We start from the raw sequence: 22,684 nt of genomic DNA on the forward strand, positions 1-22,684 counted from the left end.
GGACCGTGCGCCCCGCATGGGAGCGCGGAGGCTCTGGCGTTTACAGGGTGCGGCACACATCCCCTCATAAAATGCCTGAATAGAAGTGCCGGTGCGGCGGCTCGAGGCTGCAGGACACTGCAGCCCACTGTCACGTGCGTCCGGCAGGTACTTCACGGCCGCATAAGGCACGACGGACGCGCTGGCCGCCCCGGGAGCCTGATGCCAGAACAACGTGAGATCGGGCCACCGCGCCTGGCGCTGACGGCGGACTCGCCGGCGCTGGGCCGTGGCGGCCTGGCTCGCTTGGCCCGGTCCAAGCCCGGCACACGCGTCGAGCGGCGCGCGCCGTGGGGCGGGGGTCAGAGCGCCACAGCCAGCACGGAGGCGGCGACCCGGCTCCCGCAAGGCGGGTTCCAACACGCGCCCCCGACTGGGGTGGGCGCGGGGGCTGCCCGCACAGACACGGAAATCGGACACTTCCAAGTAACAACGGCGGTCACTCCAGCAAGAAAGTGCAAAATTCTAAATCTGCATGGCTCCGAACAGCTTTGACTAGACAAAGGTAAAAACTGACGGCAGTAAAAGGAGAAAGGATCCTAACCCGCGACCATTCTCAGTGACGGGCAGAAACAGCAGACGAGGAACTCGGCCAGTCACGGATCTGAACACCGCCATCACCGCACCCCACTCAGCCGACGGGCGCGGGAGGGACAGATCAACTGCCATGTCCCCGAGCATGCACAAAACGTTTGCCAAACTGTGCAACGATGAAACCGAACGCAGAGAATTTTCAAAACTGGAAATTATATGTAGTAAATTCAGTGACCGTACTGGAATTAAACTAGACGTCAATACCAAAAGCAAAAGATTAAGAAATTCACAAATGGTTGAAATAAAAACTTTTTTAAGTGACCCATGGGTCAAAGGAGAAACCAGAAGGCAGCTAGACATTATTCTAAACTGTATTATAATGGAAAATGACATTAAAAATGTGTTCAATCCAGCTAAAGGTGAAAATTACACCCTTACATGCATGTATTACAAAAGAAGAAAGTCTGGGAAAAAACTCAGTCATCTGAATTTTTATTTAACTTTTAACTAATTTATTTCAATTAGCTAAAAGAAACAGAACAGCAAAGTAAATCCAAACAAGAAAAGAAAATAAAAGCAATAAGAGTAGAAATGGATTTATTTAAAAATCCAATAATCGACAATAAACGAAGTTTTTTTAAAAATATTAACGTAATTATCCCAGCAAGTCCATGGAGAAAAAAAGAACAAATAAACAACATAAAGGATGAAAAAGGAAATGTCACTGCAAACCCTACAAACATTACGAATATGATGAGGGCATTTAAACAACTTTTTACCAATGCGTTTGAAAATTCAGAAGGGATGAAAAGAATTCTGAGAAAAACTAAGCACGTGAAAACTGACACGAGAAAAAACAGAAAATCTGAATAACCCTACATCAGTTGGGGGTGCAATTTATAAATCTTCCTACACAGAAAACTCCCAGACAGGTCCATTAGAGAATTCTTCCAAATACTTAAAAACGAAATAACATCCATCTTACAGAAACTCTTCAAGAAACTCAAACAGGGGCCAGCAAACTACGGCCCAAAGGCCAAATACAATCCGTGGCCTGAACTTACACAACCTGTTAAGAAAACTGGTTTTACATTTTAAAATGGCTATTTTAAAAAATCGAAAAGAAGGAAAACATGCAGCAGAGGTCGTGTGGGGTCCAGAAAGCCTGGAACATTCGCCGTCTGAGTCTCTGAGGAAACTGTCAGCCCCACGTGCAGGAAGGGGACAGATACTGCATCACGTTTTAAAGGCCAGTCCAGCCTCAACGTCAACCTCGCAAGGCCATTTGAACAAGAGAAAATTATAGGTCAATCTCACTCACAAATTTAGATTTAAAAATTTAAGCTAAACATAAGAAATCAAATCCAGTAGTATGTAAGAATGATATATTAAAATCAAGTTGGGATGACTAAAAATAGTAAGATTGGTTTAAGATTCAAAAATCAATCAAGAAAATTCACATGACTAAAGGAGAAAAATCATGATTAAGAGATGTAGAAAAAAGCTAATATGTTAAGTTGAATCAAACGAAAGTACCATTTCTGTAGACTGAAAAAGATCAAATATCTGCAATATCATATGGTTCGACCTAAAATTGAACATCTACTCACGGGGACAACTCAAACTAAGGGCAGACGAGAACGGCATTAATCTGATACAGCCTGTTACACGAACCCCATAGCGAATTTCATACATAATAATGAAATGCTAAGAAAGCGTCTTTCGGAATTTGAGCGAGACATAGCCACCCACCACATTTCTGTTCAATATTTGCTGAAAGGCCCTAGACAATGCAATAAAGCAAGAAAAAGACATAAAAGGTTTTAAAAGTAGCAAAGAGGAAATAAAACATTCACTATCAATATACGTAAAAACCCCAAAAGAATCTACAGATAAGATAGTATTATCATCAGCAAACTCGGCTAGATGTCTAGAGACAAGGCAGCTAGACAAAATTAATTATATTTCTACATATGAACAGAAAATAAAAATTAAAAACAAAACAGCATTTAAAAAAATACCTAGAAGTAAATCTATCCAAAGAAATGAAAGATCTCTACATTGTGATCTATAAAATGTGACTGAAAAAACTGAAAACTCAGATAAATGGAAAGACATATTTACGGATGGGAAGATTCAAAATGAATTAGTTTTATATGAAAATCAATGTGCTCCCAAAAGAGATCTCAGTAGGTGTCCTGCTGCAATCGAAAAGCCGACTTTAAAAGTCACATGGAAATGCAAAAAGGCTAACAAGAACCAAGACGCCCTTTACAAGGATCAGAAGTTGGAGGATCCACACCAGCAGACGTTATGACCAATCACAAAGCAGCAGTCGGACAAGACAGGATTATACTGGCACACAGACAGACAGACAGACAGACAAGCAGACCAAGGACCGGAGTGAACGCCAGACACGGAGCCGTGCGTGGACGGCGCCTGACCTGTGACGCGGCGGCACCGTACGGATCACGTCATAAGTACTGCTGGGCAGCTGAAAGTCAAAAGGAGAAGTGACCCCCCACTACTACGTCACACCGTGTGTCCTCAAAAATCAGTTCCAGGCAGACCACGGGTCCAAACGTGAGCGGCAAAGCGATGAAGCCGCGAGACCCTCCATCAGGCATAAACAAAATGACGGATAAACTGGACCGCGTTAACATTAAGAACATCCGTTCATCAAAAAGCATCATTAAGAAAGTGAAGAGGGGACCCACAGACCGAGAGCAAACAGCGAGGGACTCGTCCGTCGTCCATACAAGTAACTCCTCCGAATCGGTAAGTCAAACAGACAACCTGATTTCCTCCGGGAGCGAAGGACTAGAACACACGCGTCAGCCGGGGACATCCAGCTCTTCCGTCACAGGTGAAAAGACGCTTAACGAGTTTCGCCATCGGGGAGACGCAAGGTAAAAGCACAGCGGCTGAAGTGACAGGGCCTGACCGTAGCCGGCACGGCCGGGACGGAGCCAGCGCGTCTCCCAGCCACCGGAGCACAGACGGGTGCAACCCATACCCATGAGAAGCGCAGAGCACACGCACCTCATGGCAAGAAACGCACACTTAAGCGGGACACGCCGAGAACGCCACGGCGGCATCGGACGTAACCGCCCACACCAGAAAGCACCGAAACGTCCTCCACGACCGAACAGATACGTCACTGTGGCCTGGTCACACGACGCCTGGTACACAGCCACGGAACGAGCACAGCCGTCAGACGCGCCCGCACACTCCTGGGGGCAAAGCCAGAAAAGGACCGAAGCTGTTCGGACTGCATCTGACAGAGCGGAGACCCGGGAAAGCGAGCCCAAGGCGGAAGGAGATTCCCGGAGCCGGGGCGGGCGGCCTGGCGACCGAGAGGGGACGCGCGGGGCTGGGGTCTGGACGCGCCGGCTCCTGGGCTGCATGGGGACAGGTACCGCCCTTCCATGAGGAGCGTGGGGCCTGTCACACTTCAACAGAAAGTCGGCTCAGGACGGGGAACCCTCGCGGTGCAGCCCAGAGCGGCCGTGGGGAGACGGGGGCTCGGCACCCACCGCCGGTGACCGGGTGCCGCGTGGACGGCGTCACGGCCACGCGCCGCCGCGGGTAGAGCAAGGAGACGGGCTTTGCGCTGGTCCAGCAGACCCCTGACAGACAGAGCCGAAGCCAGGAGCATGGACAGAGGGCGGGGGAGGGCGCCCCGAGCTTCCCCGGCCGCCTTAGCGCGTTCCGCCAACGCCCTGTCCTGACACCTGCGGATGGCACGGCGCTCCCGTCGCCCCGGCGGTGACGCTTGTGTCACTGTGGTCCGTCACAGCTAAGGGGCCGAAACCGACAAACCGCTACTAACCGAGTCGGTGCTTCGCTCGGGTTTCCGAGGTCCACCTGAGGCCCCCTCTCCATCCCAGCACCCCACGCAGCAGTTAGAGGTCGTCTCCTCCAGCTCCTCCTGGCTGGGACGGTGTCTCAGACCTCTCCGTCTGTGCTGGCCCCGACCGCGGGGACCGGACACGCCTCTCCCGGAGTCGACGTCCTCATGGCCAGACCGGGCTCCAGAGTGGCGGCCATTGTCATTCACGGCCTGGACTCACCCGCTGTCACTCCCCTTCACTGGCCGTGCTGAACAGCCAGCCGTCACACAAACTGCCCCGAGGGACCAGGGCAACAACGGCAATTCTCTGAAGACCCTGCCATCAGGTGCACCCAGCCGCGGCTGTCCTCACCTGCACAAGGAACGCGTCAGCTGCGCCCTGGACCGACCAGCACCAAGCCTGCCTCCCGCATCCCCCTCTCACCCCCAGAAAACGCTGCCACCAGCCGGGCACCTCTTTTCTAATCGGAAGAGACGAGGGCTCACGGGAGCAAACAAAACGAGGCCGACACCTGGCCGACACTTCCGTCTCGACGACGCAGCATGTGAGCTGGGCCCGACCGGTCGCAGCTCTGCCTCTCCTCCGAGCTCCCGACCTGCTTCCAAGCTGCCAGAGCCGCCTCCTGCTCCCAAACACATGTGGCAGAAGAGACAGGATGCACCCCCCGGGGCCCTGGCCCTGAGTGACCAAGCTTTCCAGGAACAGCACGAGCTCAGCGACAGGACAACTGTGTCGGCCGAGGGCTGCGGACCCAGCGCCGGAGAACAAGCGAGCAGGCTGGACCCAGGCCAGGCCCGGGACAAGGCGCAAACGGGGAGAACAAGGAATTCTGGCTTGTTTTTGTACAGTGCCATCCCCGCAAGGGGGACAAAAGGGATCGGGGGGAAGGACCCCTCGGATTTGTAATCCCCGGACCCACGCTCAGAGAAAGCACTGGAAATGGATCTGCACACAGGCCGGCCGTGCAGAATGGTGTCCCCACCACGCTGATGGCCTTGGGGACAGATGGGGCTCAGCCCTGCCCACCAGCCGGTACCAGCCTGCTCAAAAAGGACACGGGTGCCCTAGCGAAGCAAACTGAAATCCCAGCAGCGTGGTCACACCCCAGCTGCGTGTGTCTTATCTCTGTCCCCAAGGGGATCTCTCCCCGACCTCCCAGGGTGCCTCCCGTGCCACCCAAAGCTAACGCACCCCGGAGGCCCGCCTGGCTTCCTGTCCCTCACCATCCCCCGTAGGCCCGGCAAGCACCGCAGGCTCCCCCATCACCCTCTCCTCCCACCACCCTGGCCACGGCGCCCCCTTCTTTCCAATAGAACCCAACACCCGTTCTGTGACGCCTGTCCACCCTCTGCAGCGCGTCTCGAGCTCTGTGTGACGCTCCGGCCCCAAAGGCAGCCTGGATTACTAACGCACACGCTGCTAAACAACGGTGCATTCGCGTTCAAAGTTTATCCACGTTTGTTTTAAAACCCAAACAGAATCTGATGTTCAAACTTTACAAATCACCACATAAAAGGTGAGAAAGCAACTTTGTATCACTGTCCCAGGCATTGGTGTACGCACTTCAGAACTGACAGGACCTCCCACTGGGAGTCTGCGCTGCCAGCCCAGAAGCTCCCGTGAGCGTCCAAGGCAGGAGCGAGGCTCAGCCAGACCCCGCTTCCGCCCACTGCTGTCAGGCTCCGGGCCGGGCTCTAGGTCACGTGGGGTGTGGCCCCGAGTCTCGCGGCCCCGCCCAAGGTCCCAGTGATCAGTCTGTTTCCAGCAAGAACCTGCACGTAGAACTGACTTGAAAGTTACCCAAAAAAATCGTGAAGACATAGGAGGCCTGTATTTAACCAACACTTGTGAAACTATGTATTTAGTTCACATAAAACCGGAAAATGGAGAACGTGGCTTGTAGAAAACAAGGGTAAAGATGTTCTCTCGACCAGCACCTTTAACCAGCGTCTCAGAATGAACCGAAACCATGAGCCTCCCGTCCACTCCTGTCCAGGTGGGCCCTGGATCCGAACCCCTGCAGGTGCGAGCGGGCGTGACCACCCACACGGCTATGTGGCCCAGGCCCTGTTACAGCGGATGTCCACCCACCCTTTAGTAAAAGGGTCTGGGTGTCAGCAGTAAGGACAGGGCCACCCGACCTGGAACAGCACTCCCCACCGGCCCAGTGGGGCCTCTCCCGGGAGGAAGGCATGGCCTCACCTGTCGGCCACACTGCCCCTTCCACCTACCTGCAACGCAGGTGTCCGCTGAAGGCAGAGCTCAAAAGCCAGGTGTCCGTGTGAAGGGCCAGGGCCTGTACGAGCAACGTGGCCCCACCATCAGGAGGCGCCCGGCCGGGCCTGGACACCCCACTGGCATTCCCTCGGCAGAGGCGGCTCAGTCGCAAGCAGAAGCCGATGGACAAAGAGCGGCCTCCGCCCAGTGGCTCACCTGGGCCCTCCCCCGTGCATCCTCAGGTGAAGCTCAAAACAATGCTCTCTCGGTCAATTCAAGCAGCTCGAGACAGATGCAAACTGCTCTTTCGTTGGCACAGATCGTTTTGATGCTGGAAATAACGTCCCTTAGCCAGAGGAGACCCATCCCGCCGGGTCACACACACGGCCCAGCGTCCCCGAGTCCACTGGGAAAGGCACCAAAAACGCCATCTGCTCAGGAACGATTGTTCAGGCCAATCCAGGCGAACCAGTCCGCCAAGTCCACTCATAACAGGATCCACAAACAACAAAGAACTAAGGACACCCACACAACAAAGAAACGTCCCGGCCCCCGTCCTCACGCATCGAGGCTTACGGCTCTGAGGAGAGTCCAAGGCAAGCCCAGCCAAGAACCCAGAAAGTCACGTCTGCACCCAGCCAGGGCCACCACGCGTGTGGGCGTCACCCCGGACGGCGGCGCCGGCCGGCTGGGCCTGGACATATCAAGGGGACACGAAGAGCTGGGACCTGCACACGGAGGAGGAGGAGCGGGAGCTGCTTGCGGGCCCCGTCTTCCCCAACGCGCCCGGGCGGGGCGGCCCCTGCAGTGTCCCCGCACACGGTCTCCCAGCTCCGGGCAGTCACCTGCCACCCTCAGGTGCTGCTGCCCCCCAGCCCCAGGACGCCCAGCCCTTCCGTGAACCATGGCTGTGCCAAGCTGGCCCGAGAGGCCAGTGCCTCGTCCTGCGACAGCGGACAGAGCACGCCTGACCCTTCCACAGCACCGCGGGGTGACCAGGGGTAACGCAAGGGCCCGGGTCGCGGGATGGGGTGCGGGCAGAGACGACGCGACTTCCCAGAGACCACCTCTGACGCATGTTTCCAGTGTCCCCGAGCCCTCCCCAAATTTCCTAAAACCCTTCAACCTTCCAGTCCCGGGAAGCCGGCCGCCCGCCCTCCTCCCTCTCCCTGATCCCCGGATGAGACTGGAAGGAAGCGGGCGGCCCGGGGAGGAGGGTCCGGAGAGCGCGCCTCCGCCCGCGCACCGGCCCGCGCGGGGCGGCAGCAGCTCGCCTCCTGGACGGCGGACCGCGAGGAGGCCCGGGCCCGGCGTGGACGGAGTCGGTGGGGACAGGGAGAGGGGGCCCGTGCCTCCAGGAGCTTCCGGAAAGGCGCTGGCACTGAGCCGGGCGGGCGGGCCGGGCCGGGCACTCCCGCAGCCCGCGGGGGAGCCGGGCGCCAAAGCGGACTCCGCACGCGCCCCAGCTCGGGCTCCGAGGGCGCCGGGAGCCGCTGCGCCAGCAAGTCCCGGGGAGCGCGGTCACGAAGGAGTCCGCTCGCCACACGGTCTCCCCAGAGAGTCACAGACACGGAAACGGGGACAAGCGGCTGCAAAGACGAACAAAGCAAACGGAACCTCGGCTCTGGGACATGAGTGTCCCCAGCTTCTGCGCCGGAACACCGGACCGAGAGAAGTGACCTCGTACGCAGCGGCCTGGGAATCCGGAGCTTAAAGAAAGAAAGGAACTTTTCTAACGAAAAAGAAAAGGAAGAAAGGAAGAAAGAAACTGCAGCCACCACGAAGGCTCCCGGGGAAAAGGCCCAGCGGACGACGGCGCAGCGGCAAGGAGGCCAGAGCGCGGGTCCGAACAGGAGTGAGAACGCGAGTGGGCCCGAACCCCCGCGGTGGGTCACCGTGGGCAGGAACCAGGTCCCGCCGAACACCGGGACGCGGCAGCCCGGTCCACGGCGCTCTCTACAAACGCTGTTTCGCACAAAGAGACGCGAGATGCCTGAGTATTTTAAACAAGCCTCAGGGTCACCCTCGAGAGCACACAGCGTCAGCCCAGGCGGAGAAGGCCACGGCGCTGCGCGGTAAGGCCCCAGAGGCTCCGCAGCCACACCACGTGTGGGACGTGCCAGCTCCCGCCGAGGACTGCCACCGTCGAGGGGCGGCGGTGAGGACCCTGGGCGGAGAGGAGGAGGAGAGAGCAACACGGAGCCCGGAACCCACGACGGGAAGGCGGCCGGGAATGCCTGGCTTGTGACCCTGACAGAGACCTAGAGCCACCGGCCAATGCGGCGCTCAGGGACTCCAGCCAGCGCTCCACAGCCGGGCTCCGACAGCCGGCACCCCAATCTCCGACAGTTGCTCTTTCTATTTGTTTGGGGCAGGGGACAACTGTGAAAATAACATCATAAGGTCTTTTCATCACATACTGCTTGTCACTCCTTAAAGGCCAATGTTCCCAACAGCCAACTGATTAAGTGGCTAAAAGCCAGCTGATTTAAACACGTGAGGTCAGATACAATCCTAAAAGTTTACAGTCATTTGCCTCATTTGAATTTTTCTTAATCATTATAATTCCCTAAAAGAGTCCACTTTTATAATCATGTTCTCATTAAATAAGCAAATAAAAAGCTCTTAAGTGGTAGTACAATAAAAAGTTTAACCAGAGTCTCTCAAATTAACTTGGTGTGCCAGTCACCCGGTCAGCTCTTCCAAGAGAGGCTCAGAAAGTTCGCGAATGTACTCGGGTCACACTGCAAGCAGCACGGGAGCCCACAAGTTCACCGGCAGCAAAGCCACGCCCACTGAGACGAAGGGGACACACAGCATGTGCCCTGGGGAGGGGAATGGAGTGAGGGAGCAGGGCACGCGAGGCCCACAGTCCCTTCTCCACACCTAGCGGTCTGGGGACTGCGAGCAAACAGGGTCGCGTCAACCGGGGTGGCAGCGGCCCTCCCTGCTGCAGCCCCCGAGCTCAACGCCCACCTCTCCGCTCCCAAACACCTTCCTCCGCCACGCAGGCTGTGGCCTCCGCCTGCTTTCCGGACTCAGCTCACTCGTCCTGATCCCCTGCGTCCCTCCCAGGGCTCCACGTGCCCGCCCGTCCCTGTCACCACAGGAGCCACAGATACGCCAAGGGGCTGGGAGCTCCGCGCACGCCGGCCGGACCGACACCGGGGCGGGCCGGTGCACCTGTGCCTGCCGGCGGAGGCTCCCGTCCCGCGGGGGCGGGCGAGCGGTCTGGTTCCAGCTCGGCTTCGGCTCAGCCACCTGACCTTAGCTCAGCACTGGACAGCGGTAAACGCCGAGCTACTCGTCTGTAAAACGGGGACAGTGGCACCCCAGCTCACCACGCAGGGCTGCGAAGCAAAACGAACGGAACAGGCACAGAGCACGGCGCAGAACGAGGCCGCCGCGCGCTCGGGCCTCCTGAAGCGCAGCCGGGCGCGGCCCGGGGCGCGCGGGCAGCCGGCGCCACCCTGCCACCTCGGCCCGGCGGCGGACGGCGGGCGCACCTGCACACCTGTCCGCACCGACCTGCCCCCGCCCCCCGGCCCCGCAATCACAGCCTCTCGGTTCCAGCACCAAGCTGTACTCAATGGCCTCTGATGCAGGGTTTTCTATGTCAAATACGTACCGGGAATTCATTCTAAAGTTTCAATGTCATTAATCATCCGACATTCAGCAGCTCAGAACTCAGAAATTTACATTTCTACAATGGTGGCTTTGAAAACAAGGACATAAATGCAAACGTTCCACAAACGGCACGAGAATTTTCAGAGAACTGCCCAAACCAACCATCAATGCTGCATTGACGGGATTTTCTGAGCTCTTCATAACGACTGCGTATTCGTGATTTTTTAAAGACAAAACACAATTTGAGGATTAAAAAAAGAAGTAAGTTGAAAAAGAAGTCGTTACGTCTCCATGATTTCCAGAACAAACCTTGACTGATTGAGCTCCCACATAATGATGGCAGCAGGATCCGGGAGAGGGACAATTCGAGAGCTGCGAACGGGCGCGGGGGGCCTGGAGGGCACGCGGACGGAACGCGGCGGCCTGCCTGAACCTCCCTCGGGCAGCGAAGGGCGCAGCACGTGTGGCACTCAGCACCTCCGTCCCCACGCGGGATCGGTGCGCAGCCGAGGCAGCTCCGCCGCCCTCCGGCCCGTCTGCACTGGGCCCGTGTCAGGAACCGGCCACCCTCCCCGTGTCCTCGGGGCTCAGCCTCGCCCCCGAACTCTCCCAGGCCCACCGGCCACCGGGGACTCTGTCACACCCTCACAGAGGGTCTCGGACAAGCTCCCCCGCGGCTGTGGCCAGCTGCTCCCCATCTTCTGACACGCGTGAGCGCAGGCCCTGTCCCCGCGCCCAAGCCCCCAGCTCTCCTGCAGCCGGTGGCACACCGCCCTCTCGAAGGCCGGGCCAGGGTTCCCTCGGGCCTCTGTCAAGGCCACTGTCGGCTCCTCAGCGCTTAGTCATTTCCTGCGGCCCAAGCCTCACTCAAGGTCCAGAATCTGCCTGTCACTAGCAGCTCAGAATTGATGTCTTCTGTTAATTGCAGGTCCTCAAAATTCATCTCCTCTTTAATAAAGTCTTTAAAACTGCAATATTCCTAAAACACTCCATCACTGCAAAGCATGAGTCAAGTGACAACGTTTCTACCTGAGGTAATTTCTATCTTAAAATAAAACAACCTTGGTGGCCAAACTGGTTGAAATAAAGATTCCAGATCAAACGAAGGAAGCCAGGAGCACGGGGAGTGCGAGAGCCGGGCCTAAGCTCACACCGCGGTCGGCAGAGCCTCCTCCAGGAAGACTTCCAGGATGGGAACTTGACGATGGTTTGAAGAAATAAAACAATGTCGAAACTCCGTAATCACTAAGTTATTGCTGACACCGACTTTCTGGCTGGTTTTATACTGATGGGATATTTCAGACTCAACAGCGTATTAAGAAATCAGAGAATGGTCCAAATTAAGACACTGATCTTAAATATAAAAGGTTCCCTCGAAATAGGTTTTCTGCTTTTAACTAAACACTATCCACGCCTCTTAGTGAGACGCAGGGAGAGAAAAGATGCTTGAATCACCCGCTCCCAGCCCTGCGAACCAGCTGTCTGTCAGGAGTGGGGTGTGGATAACCACGCACAGGTCCTGGAAGGCCAGCGAGGGGCCCTGAGACCTGACGTCTCCCCTCGACACTTTCTCTAGGCACAGACGTTACAAGGACGCTGAACTGCACTGAGGAAGTGCGGTGGTCTCGACGAGGTGGCTGAGTGACAGTTCCTGGTCTTCTTGTGAGCCGGCCGAGGTACCTACGAAGCCCGGGCACACAAGGCGGGACTGGCCTGCTACGAGAGGCACTCGGAGGAGAGGACAGGAAAAGGGAGCCTTCACCTGTCCCGCCAGCAAGTCCGCACGGTGCCCACATCCTTCAGTCTCACCGGGGACTCGCCTTCCAGGCAGAGGCCTTGTGGCCCAACGCACCCATCCTGACCCGCGGCAGCACAGCCCCGACAGGAAGTGGTTTGAAGCGCTGGATTAGGCAAGAAGCGTGCTATTCCGGAAGCTCTTCTCGTTCCTCGGAGCCCTCCCAGGCCAAGTCCACCCAGGCGCTGTCCTCAGGCCGCTCACAGCGTCAGAAGTGCTCGTGCCAAGCAATAAACCCCGACGGTCAGCTGGCTTCCGTCAGAGAACCAGGGCCTGGCTCCAGCGAAGCCCACGAAGAACGGCAGTAATGTCACATGCACACCTCAGCCTGCGGCAGGGACCTCTACAGAAACTCGGGAGGGAGGAAAAGTCACACACGTGAAATAAAGAGGTAGTTGCATCATCAGGGCAAAGCCGACTGCACTGCAAGGGTGACGAAGCGACCGGCGGCAGGACTGAAGCTGGGCCTGACGCTCCGGGGCAGCGCTGAGGCAGGGTGGGGGCGGCCAGGACGGAAGACACGGAGGAGATGCAGGGGAGGGCGGGGAGGCAGCCGGCCAGAGGAGGGGGACCACTGCAGGCCCGGCATGCCCAGACAGGGACAGGCCCTGCCCCCTGGGCCGAAGGCAAGAGACAACACTGGACCTTCCCATCCAAACAGCAAACGGAATGAGCATTACTTATTTCTCTGCCCCCAAAATGCACCAAAACTACTAACTATAAATAAAAACACAAAAGGATGCACCAATGCTAGACAGTGGGAAAATAGCATCGGCTGACAAGAAACTTGGAGGAACGTCCTAGAAAATATAAGCCTGATGGGGTCAAAGTGATGGGAAAACAATCCAAGGGAGCCGCCCACCACCGGGCCCACACGCCCCTCCCCAGAGGGCGCGTGCCGGGCCTGGGCTCAGCCCAACCCACGGTCGGGGCTGTGCTGTTTGGGGTTCCTGGCTGCAAGGCTGGGCAGAAAGGCGGCTCCCACAGGAGATCTGGGCCCAGAGACAGGTGGGAGCACCAGTGAGCTCCCGTCGGCCAGAGCACACCGCAGCGCAGGTGGACAGCCTTCCACCGTACAGCCCCCTGCCACGGCCCCTGCCACGGCCCCCGCCACGGCCCCCACGGCTGAGAAGGCTCAGGCCTCCCCAGCAGTCCCGCGCCTGCCAGCTCCATCTCCTCCTCAGTCCCCAACACGAGAGACAGAGGCTACAGGGGTCAGCGGGTAGCAATGACACATAACCAGACAGGACAGCAGCTGCAATAAACACGGGTAGGCGAATTCCCCACATAAAGGCAGACTCTCATCTCAGGGGAAGAAACAGCAGAAGCCAGCTCTCTGCTCATGACAGAGACAAGCCTCCAAGAGAAGGCCTGGAAGGCTCGGGTGGCGATGGTGAGCTGCTTGTCCACCAGAGGAAACCAAGAGCTAAAACCCTTTCGGGAACAGCAAAAGCTTCCGGGCAAAGAAACGGTAAACAGAGAAAACACGGTTTTGTTAAGAGAACTGGGCTACCATGAGATATGGTCATTAATTTTTCAGCACTGAAAATCACATTGAAACAAAGCAAAAAATGATCAGTAAAGAAGAAACAATATTACAAACTATAATCATAATAGAAAACTTCACATTTCCCCATAAATGGAGCCGACAAAGAGAAAAGCTATACTAATCTAAATAGCGAGTTAACATGTACGAATAACATATAGCAAAGAAATACATATTCTCTTATATATAAGTACATATGAATGAGGAAATTTTATAAACAATATCGATGCACGTATATAAACTTCTTTAGACAAAAAAAGAAAAATGAAAAAAGACATTCTCTTCACATGCCTGGGTGGCACGTACTAGACCTGACCACGTCTGCGCCGGGCCACAGAAGCGTGTGTCCCCGCTCACACGGCCGCGTGGACCCAGTGGTCCTCCCCTCGCAGGCCGACGGGAAGGGAACGGACCGAACCCGCCCAGTGCCTGTGCTAATGGACAAGAATATGCCTCCTCGTGAACTGTAACTAAGAAGACAAGTTGAGACACAGATTCTGGAGCGATCTGAGTGCAAACCTAACATTCCAAACGCACAAACACACCGCCTGAGCCAGGCCGCCTCCTGGGACTGGCCCAGCCGGGCATTTCCAGAAGGATCCGTACAAATTATATGTAGGATAATTGCTCGATGCCAACTGCGGCTGTTACAAACAGTGCTGCAACCATATAAACGTCCGTGTCTGAGTTATCAAAAATAAGTTGGGTTTATATATGTACCGACACCAAAAGATGCTCATAACACAGTAAAATGGAAAAAAAGGGAACCGAGACGCCCCGTGCGGGACGATGACAGCCTACTGCACATTCGCACGCCGCCCGTGTGGGGACGCAGGAGGCGGGCAGGCCGGCTCGGCTCTCAGGGAGGGACAGTGGCACCGCTCAGGTCTCCTTCACGCACTTCCATCCCAACTGCTTAGTTTGGTTTTACACACCGTATCGATCAACTTAAATCAATAAAGCCTTCCTATCTAAACACACCCGGGAGTCCTGCCCTCCGGAGCCTCGGACAGCTCCGATGGGCCGAGGGAGGGCGTCAGGACACCCTGGCCAGTCCCAAGGGAGAGGCCCCGCGCCCGGCCTGCACTCTGCAGAGCCTGACCCCAGGCCTCGTGGACAGAGGACGCGCAGCATCTGTGTAAGTGGACTCAGGACGGGCTGCTATCTAGGTGCCTCCAAAGGCCACGTTGCATGGCAGCACGCTGGGCAGTGCCCGGTGCCAGCTCTGCAGGAGCCCAGACCTGTCAGACAGAACGAGGACTCTGAGTTTTCATCAGGTGACTGTGCGTGACTTTGCAGGGGGACAAAGAGAAGTCCCGAAGGCGTGTGCCTGTACGCACCTCTGAAGCTAAGGGCCAGGCAAAGCTGGTTTCCAATCCCGTCTGGCCACCTACGAGCTCTGTGACCTTAGACAAGTCGCTTCCTCCCTCCAGGTACGAGATTTTCAGGGCACGGAGAAGACTAAGAGCGTGTGAGGGGCTCAGGACAGCTCCCCATAAAAGTACAAACAGCAAGAGCAATTCTCATGGCCACGCGCCAGGCCCAGTCACAGAGACACTGCCACCCCAAGGTCCCCACGAACGAAGAAACTGGATGCGAAACTAAGCGGCCGTTACACACCACCTAGCTGAAAAGCACAGCTCTTTTCTCCTGGCATCGAAGGACCATGTCTGCCGCCCAAGTCAAATCAACCCAGGACAGGACCGAGGCTCCTGGGGGCTCCTCAGAGTTCCTTTCCCCGGATAAAGAACCATCCCCGCTGAACGTGGAACGGCCAGAGACCACGGCGGCCACCGTCAAGGAAAACTGGTCTGCGTCCCAGCGGCCAGTGGCGGCCCCCGTGAGCCTCCTGCAGCCGAGCAGGGCCCCGTCCGCTTACCTGGGTGGCTTTGGGAGCTCATTGCTAGTGGCGTCTGCTCCTGTCGCCGATTCACGATGGCTCAAAATTCCCACGTAAACAATAGCTCCAAAGGGCCCCAAAGTCCCAGGGACACATGCAAGTCCAGCAACGGGAGGGCCGGGCCCCGGCGACTGCGTCTCACAGGCCAGGAGGTCGGAGGGGGCAGGTGTCCCGCGCTCTCAGGAGAGGACCTGTAAGGTGACAGAAAGGACGCGTCAGTCAGGGTGGGGCTCGTGCGACAGCAGCATCCCCCCCACCCCCAGCCCTCGAGCACCACGCTTTCCACTCCCGCCCCGGGACTGGTGGAACCATTCACGTGGCCTCGGCCACTGATACGCAGCACTTGGGTTTTTGTTGGTAAGTAAGTGTGAACAGGTGTAGAAACGGGTCTGTCGGGCAGGGTCGCTCCACCTCGGCACCGTCAAAGAAACGCCTCGCAGGACAAACAAACCAGTGCACGTCCATGGCCACCACACGGCTCCCGCCCGCGCACGCCCCCCGCCCCGGCCTCCATCCTCCGACACTCAACGCTGACGTCGCCGCAGCCCCAGAGTTTGTCTCGATCAGCTGGCCTCACTTAAGGAGGCCGCATGTTTCCGTCTTCACAATTACCATTTTCTCAGTTGATTTCCATTTTCTCATTATAAAAGTAATACGTGCTCGTCACAGGAACGTATTTAAAAAGCCACCCGTGATGCCATCACACAGGGCAAACGCTCGGTGATGTTTTGACACTTCTCCTTCGCCGTTTGCCCACAGACGGCTAGCGCTGTAGCTGCACGGCCCACTCTCTCTGCTGACATTACAGCCAGGAATCTTCCAGGGTCATTAACTACCCCTGGTGACGCTGTCTGGGAGGCTGCCTCCTGTTCCATTTGTGATCAAAGCTGCCTGTCCCCCACTCCGGGTGGTTCCGATGAGCCTGTCACAGGGCCCTGTCCCCAGATGAAAGGGCCACGCTCATCAAATCCCCGCCCCAAGACCAGCTTCTGCCACAGACCCGTCACTTAACGGAGGAGCCCAGAGGTAAGTACAAGAAGTGTGTGGTGGCATCCTGGGTGACTTGTTAACTTTCCTGCGATGAGCATGTATTACCTTTATCATCAGAATACAGAAATGAACTGAGAAAATGGTAGTTATGAAAATCCTATTGCCGGTCATCTTCCCTTACAAGTGTGACAAATTCCTGTTCTTGATTAAATTACTCGGGATATTTTTTTTCCTGCTGCTTATAACCAAAGAACCCTTCCCAGCATGTCATGCAAGAGGCCACTCACGACAGCTGGCTCTTTAGGTGGTTTCCAAGTGCACGTCCCCTGCAAATCTGTGATTAGCGTCTTTACAATTATTGTTCTGTATCTGGTTGTTTCCGTATGAAACACAGTGACTTAGCTCAGGGTCAGAACTTTTACTGGCCAGAAGGAACACCATTTTCTCGCAAGCAATGTCGATGGTACATTTTGCAAATCCTTGCAAATCACAGACTTCACAACTTGGCTGGGCATAAAAGTCTCAGACCACAGACATTTCTCCCTCAAAATCTGTAGACACTGCCCCACCCTAAGCACAGCAGAAAACCTCCCGGCCATCAGCCAGACCGTGCCTCCTCCCCAGGGAGCCTCTGCAGGACTGACTCCCAGAGGTGCCCTTTCACAGCCGTCACTGTTACTCCATTCTGTCTGGATTCTGCTGGAGCTTTTCTTAATCTTAAAACTCAAACATGTCAGCAGACGTATGGTAAGAGCCTCTTCCCCTTCCTCGTGTTACGCGTGCTTCGGCTTCGTGGGGTCCTGCGCTGTCTGGCGGGCCGGCCCTGCGGGCGCGTCTGTGGTCCGCTCTGCGTTCCCCGGCATCTTCTCCGGTGAGTTCGCCGGGCACCGCTGCTTTCCACATCGGTTTTACTCCTCACGGTTCTGCTGCAGCTTTTAACCAAACCGTAAGCTCTTTGTTTTCAACCATTTCCCCTGACGACTCATCCCAACACCTTCTCAGCTCGCTTACCCGTGACCTTCTGCTCCTGTCTGCAGGGTCCCGTCTTCTCCTAGACAAAATCCTTCGAAATTTCTGATTTCAACCGTAAATCATTTTCAGAGGCACCACCGCCTTCTGCATTTCCGGAGCGTCCCCTCCCCCCACATTCTGAGACCCCTTTGCGAGGCCCAGTGGTGGTGATTATTTCTGTTCGTTTAGCCTCAAATCAGAACATCTCTAGCCAGACCTGTTCTGCCGAGCGCTGCGCCCAGGGCGCCCTGGTTCAGGCCCATCTCCCGGCCCCGCGCTGCGGCTGCAGGCACAGCTCGCGGCCCGCGCCCACCCGCGCGGTGCGCCCGAGGGGCTCCCCTCGCACATGCGCAGTCGGCAGGACGCAGAAGTCGCTGCTCCGACGCGACACACGTTCTGCAACCACCTGACACCCCGCCACACTGTGCACCACGAACTTCCATTTTTCAGGGAAGAACTAGGTGGGCGCCGACCATTCGGACCTCGATTTAATGAGCCGGGCGCTACGCGCGTCAACAGGATGCGGACAAACACAACCCCGTCGTGTGCAAGAGGACGTGCGGAACGCAGAACGCTGTCTTCGGGAGACGGCAGCAGCCTGACGACAGCGGGCGACTGGGAGAACGGAAGCGCCTGAGCCACGGTGTCGGGGACGGAGCACCGGGCCGGAGAGGCCGCAGCGAGCCGGGGGCGGGCGGGGCTGGGTGGGGTGCGCCATCGGTCCCCAGTGGACCGCCACGTGCCGCACGTGTGTCCTTGAGGCGCAAACCCTGCTCCTTGATGGCAGACGCCAGACGCACAAGGAGAAGTCAAGTCCAGCTCAGCTCTGCATCGCGATGACGTCGCTGACGTCACTGCCGTTAGCGGCACAGGAGCCACTCGTGTGACATAAACACACGCTTTGCGGCAGGACAGCAGAACGCCCACGGCGAAGGGACCACCCCAGAGCACCGGTTTCCTAGGGCCGCCTCAGCAAAGGACCGTGACCCCGGAGGCTCAGACCCACAGGAATGGACGGCTCACGGGTCCGGGGCATGAGAGTTCTGGGAGCCTGAAACTCACGGCCCTTCCCGCCTCTCCCGCGGGTGGCCTTCCGTCCCCGCCCCGCCCCCGCCACCACGTGGCCATCCCCTTGGAAGGACACCAGCCGTATCCGATCGGGGCCTCAACTGACTCAGGCACAACTTCGCCTTAACTAATTACATCCGCAACGATCCCATTTTCCAAATGAGATCACATCCCGAGGTCCCGGGAGTTAGGGCTTCAGTACATCTTTCGGGGGGGCACACAATTCGCCGGCCAACGGCCGGTAGGCACTGCACCCAGGGCTCTTCCCCAGCACCCTCGTGCCAGCCTAGCCCACGCCGTATATGCGCAAACGGTCCCAGAAGGTGATGTGCCCGCCGTTTCCCAGCGCCCTCCCCGTGCCCGCAGCACAGTCCACACAGATCTGCTCTCAGCATCAACGAGGGCACCCACGACGGGCGAGGCACGGGGCCGGGCGCGCAGCTCCACCAGGATGGCTGCGCATCACCAGGGCGTGGTGGGGCGGGGAGGGGTGGGCTGCCCCCGCCAGCTGCGGGACAACCGCTGACCGCGCCGCTGAGCCTGGCCACTCCGACGCCAGCCGCACGCGGCTCAGCAGGCCCACGCCCGCCCGGGGGGGAAGCGCAGAGGCCTCGGCACTGACATGCGCTCAGCTGCGGCGGGCAACGCGGGGTGGGGACAGCCCCGCCTACGTCGCAGGGGCGTCACCAGGACGACACGGGGCAGTGCAGGAGAGGCGCCGTGTCCAGCCTGGCACAGAGTGAGCCTCCGAATGCTAGCTACTGATGCTATCTTTATTTTAAACCAAAAGCTACTAATAAAATCTTGACAATTAAAAATTTCCCTGAGATAATCAGAATTCTGCTTCCAACCAAAACAGAACACAGACCAGATTTACTCTCCCACACAAAACAGCTGAAACAAATATATAAAACCATGGCTTTCAGACACTGGCCATCGGGCATGGAGACCCCCACAGCTATCCCCGGCGTCTGCTCGGACAGAGTGTCCAGGCAGCAGTGCAAGAACACCGAAAACGCCTGAAAAATTACAGCTTCAAATTTCCCACGGTTGATCAAAACTATAAACCCGCAGACCCAAGAAGGTTCACGAACTCCAAACACAAAACGCATTAGGAAGAGTCCACCGAGGCCCAGGAAGCCACGCTGCTCAGCACTAGCTCTAAGATAACGTCTTAAAAACCGTCGGGAAGAAAATGTTACAGCACAGAAAGACGAAAGTAAGGAGGACAGCAGATTTCTTCGCTGAAAGAATGCCAGCCAGCAGGCGATGGAAGGACGCCTCTCAAAGCCTGGGGGTCGGGGGTTTGGGGGTGCACAATCAGCCAGCCCGCAGTGAGACACCCCGTGAAAACAGATTTAAGAAACAACAAAGAGAAATGTTTTCGGACATTCAGAACCTGAAAGCACTTATCGCTAGCGCATCCGCAGCACAGGAGCGATGGTGGCCTTCAGGCAGAAGGCAAGAGACACCAGGTGGAAACGGCCCCCACGAGGGACGGAGGCCATCGGAAATGGGAACCACTCAGGTAAATAGAAAAGTCTTCTCTTACGTTCCATCTCTAAAAGAAAACAGTTCAAAGCAAAAATAATCATGTATTGAGATGTTTATATCAAATGCACTAAGAAAACAAGTCGAAAGTAACACAAAGACCGAGGGGTGGAGCACGCCCTCCTGTGCTGACACGCGACGCGGGGCAGGACGCCCCTTGATGGCAGACCGATGAGCTGGACGCCTATACGATAAAGCAGAAAGCGTCCACTTAAGAAAAACGGTTCTAGTTAACAAGTCAATAGAAAACATATAATGCGATCATAAAAATACTCAATCCAAAGGAGGCCGGGAAAGGGAGGAAAGAGCGAAAATGTGACCAATAGAAAGACGGCAGCTTCGAACCCAGCTCTACCCGCGGCCACATCAGATAAAGGCAGAGGCTGCGAGTTCGGATACACGAGCCGGCCCCACCTCGCCCGAGTGTCCGGGGGGCTGAAAAGGACTCGGAGAGAAGGTCACACATTTTACCTTATGAAATCAGTCTCCAGACCCAATGATCACACTGCCCACAAGGAAACAATTTCAAGCATAAAGATACAAAGAGATTAAAAGATGGAAAAGATATGTCATGCAGATACTCATCAAAAGAAAGCTGTAATGGTTACATTAATACGAGGCTGAGTAAATTTTAAAGAAAGTATATCACAAGGATAACGAAAGCCATTTGAAAATGAATTCATCGAGAGGCCGTAACAATTCTAAACATTTATGCACCTGATAACAGAGCTTCCTACGTGAAGAAAAAATTAATGACATATGAGAAGAAATGGACAAATATACAAATAAGTTGGCAATTTCGACACTCCACTCTTAGCAATTGTTAGAACAAGTAGACGGAAAATCAGTAAGAACAGAAAAAACATAACACAATCACCCAATCTGACATTTATGAAATACTCTGTAAACAGAACACAGTCTTCACACTCTTTTTAAACGCACATGGAATACTTACCAAGGCAGACATCTTTTGGACCATAAGACAAGTCTCACTAAGTTTTTTGTTATTTTTTTTAATTAATTTATTTATTATGGTGACATTGGTTAATGAAATCCAATGTTTCATCTGTACACTTTAACAGTAAGGCATATATATATTTACATTGTTCACCTCTCATAGTTAGATTTCTGTCACCACATATTTGACCCCCTTTACCCCGTCTACCTCCCCCTTCCCCTCCCCCACCCTCTGGTAACCACTAGTCTGTAGTCCATGTCCATGAGTCTCTGTCCTGTTCATTTGTTGCTTTTAGGTTTATATCCCACATATAAGTGATATGCGATTTTCAATGTTTTCTGTCTGGCTTATTTCACTTAGCATGATTATCTCTCGAGGTCCATCCATGTTGTCGCAAATGGCAATATTTCATCTCTTCTCATGGCTGAGTTATATTCCATTGTATATATGTACCACAGCTTCATTAGCCAATTATCTATCATAGGACACTTTGGTTGCTTCCATATTCTGGCCACTGTGAATAATGCTGCTATGAACATCGGTGTGCAATTATCTTTTCGAATATGAGTTTTCAAGTCTTTGGGGTAAATACCCAGTAGAGGGATTGCTGGATCACATGGTAGATCAATTCTTAGTTTTTGAGGAACCTCCATACTGTTTTCCATCGTGACTGTACCAATTTGCAGTCCCACCAGCATTGTATGAGGGTTCCTAGGTCTCACTAAGTTTTAAATGACTCAAGTCAAGCCACATAAAGATGTTCCCCGACTAAATGAAATTTAATTAGAAATCAATAACAGAAAGATGTCTGGAAAACTCCAAAAATTTGGAAACTAAATAATATACTTCATGGGACAAAGAAAAAATTAAAACGTGCGTTACAGAGTATTTCTAAATGAAAATGCAAACACGACATATCACAGTGTGTAGTGCTTTGAGGGTAATTCACAGCCCTGAATGTCGGTATCAGAAAAGGAGGTCTCATGATTTCACTTATCTGCGGAATCTAAGGAACAAAAAGAACAAACTAATCAAAAACAGACTCACAAATATAGTGGACAATTTGGTGACGGACAGAGGGGGCTGGGAGAATGGGGTGAAGGGTTAAAGTACAAATTAGTAGTTAGTAGTTGGTCACGGGGATGGGGAGCACGGCAGAGGGAAAGCAGTCAGCATTGATATGATGGCAGGTGGAGGGCCAGGGGAGGGCGGGAGCAAATGGGGGGATCGTTTTATGAATTAAATAGATGTCTAACCAATACACTGTATACTTAAACTAATTTCAATAAATTTTAAAAACTAAATTAATTTTTAAAAAAGAAAAAGGGGTCTCGAGTCAATGACTTCAGGTTTTGCCCTAAGAAACTAAAAAAAAAAAAAATTAAATCCAAAATAAGCAAAAAAAAAAAAGTAACAAAGATCAGAAATGAATGAAACAGAAAAAAGTCAACGAAACTAAAAGCTGATTCTTTGAGACAAAAAAACTGGTCAGCCCCTAGCTAGACCAATCAGGAAAAATTAAGAAGACACATTAACAAATCAAGAACGAGAGAGGGGATTAACTCTAGACCACACGGATAGAAAAAGGACAATA

At 54.8% G+C, this 22,684-nt stretch overlaps 1 protein-coding gene across 5 annotated transcripts in view; it reads right to left on the reverse strand.

Moving 5' to 3' along the window:
- Window positions 1–22,684, reverse strand: part of HDAC4 (histone deacetylase 4) — a 228,841-nt gene that overhangs the window by 177,059 nt on the left and 29,098 nt on the right. For all 5 annotated transcript variants that reach the window (XM_039860831.1, XM_039860838.1, XM_039860842.1 and 2 more), the window contains exon 2: window positions 15,492–15,703. In XM_039860831.1, the coding sequence (XP_039716765.1) occupies window positions 15,492–15,513 (22 nt within the window). In that variant the 5' untranslated portion in view covers window positions 15,514–15,703. The remainder of the gene's footprint in view (window positions 1–15,491; window positions 15,704–22,684) is intronic.

Source organism: Pteropus medius, unplaced genomic scaffold (genome assembly GCF_902729225.1).
Source record: "Pteropus medius unplaced genomic scaffold, Ma_sr-lr_union100, whole genome shotgun sequence".
NCBI classification, from domain to species: domain Eukaryota; kingdom Metazoa; phylum Chordata; class Mammalia; order Chiroptera; family Pteropodidae; genus Pteropus; species Pteropus medius.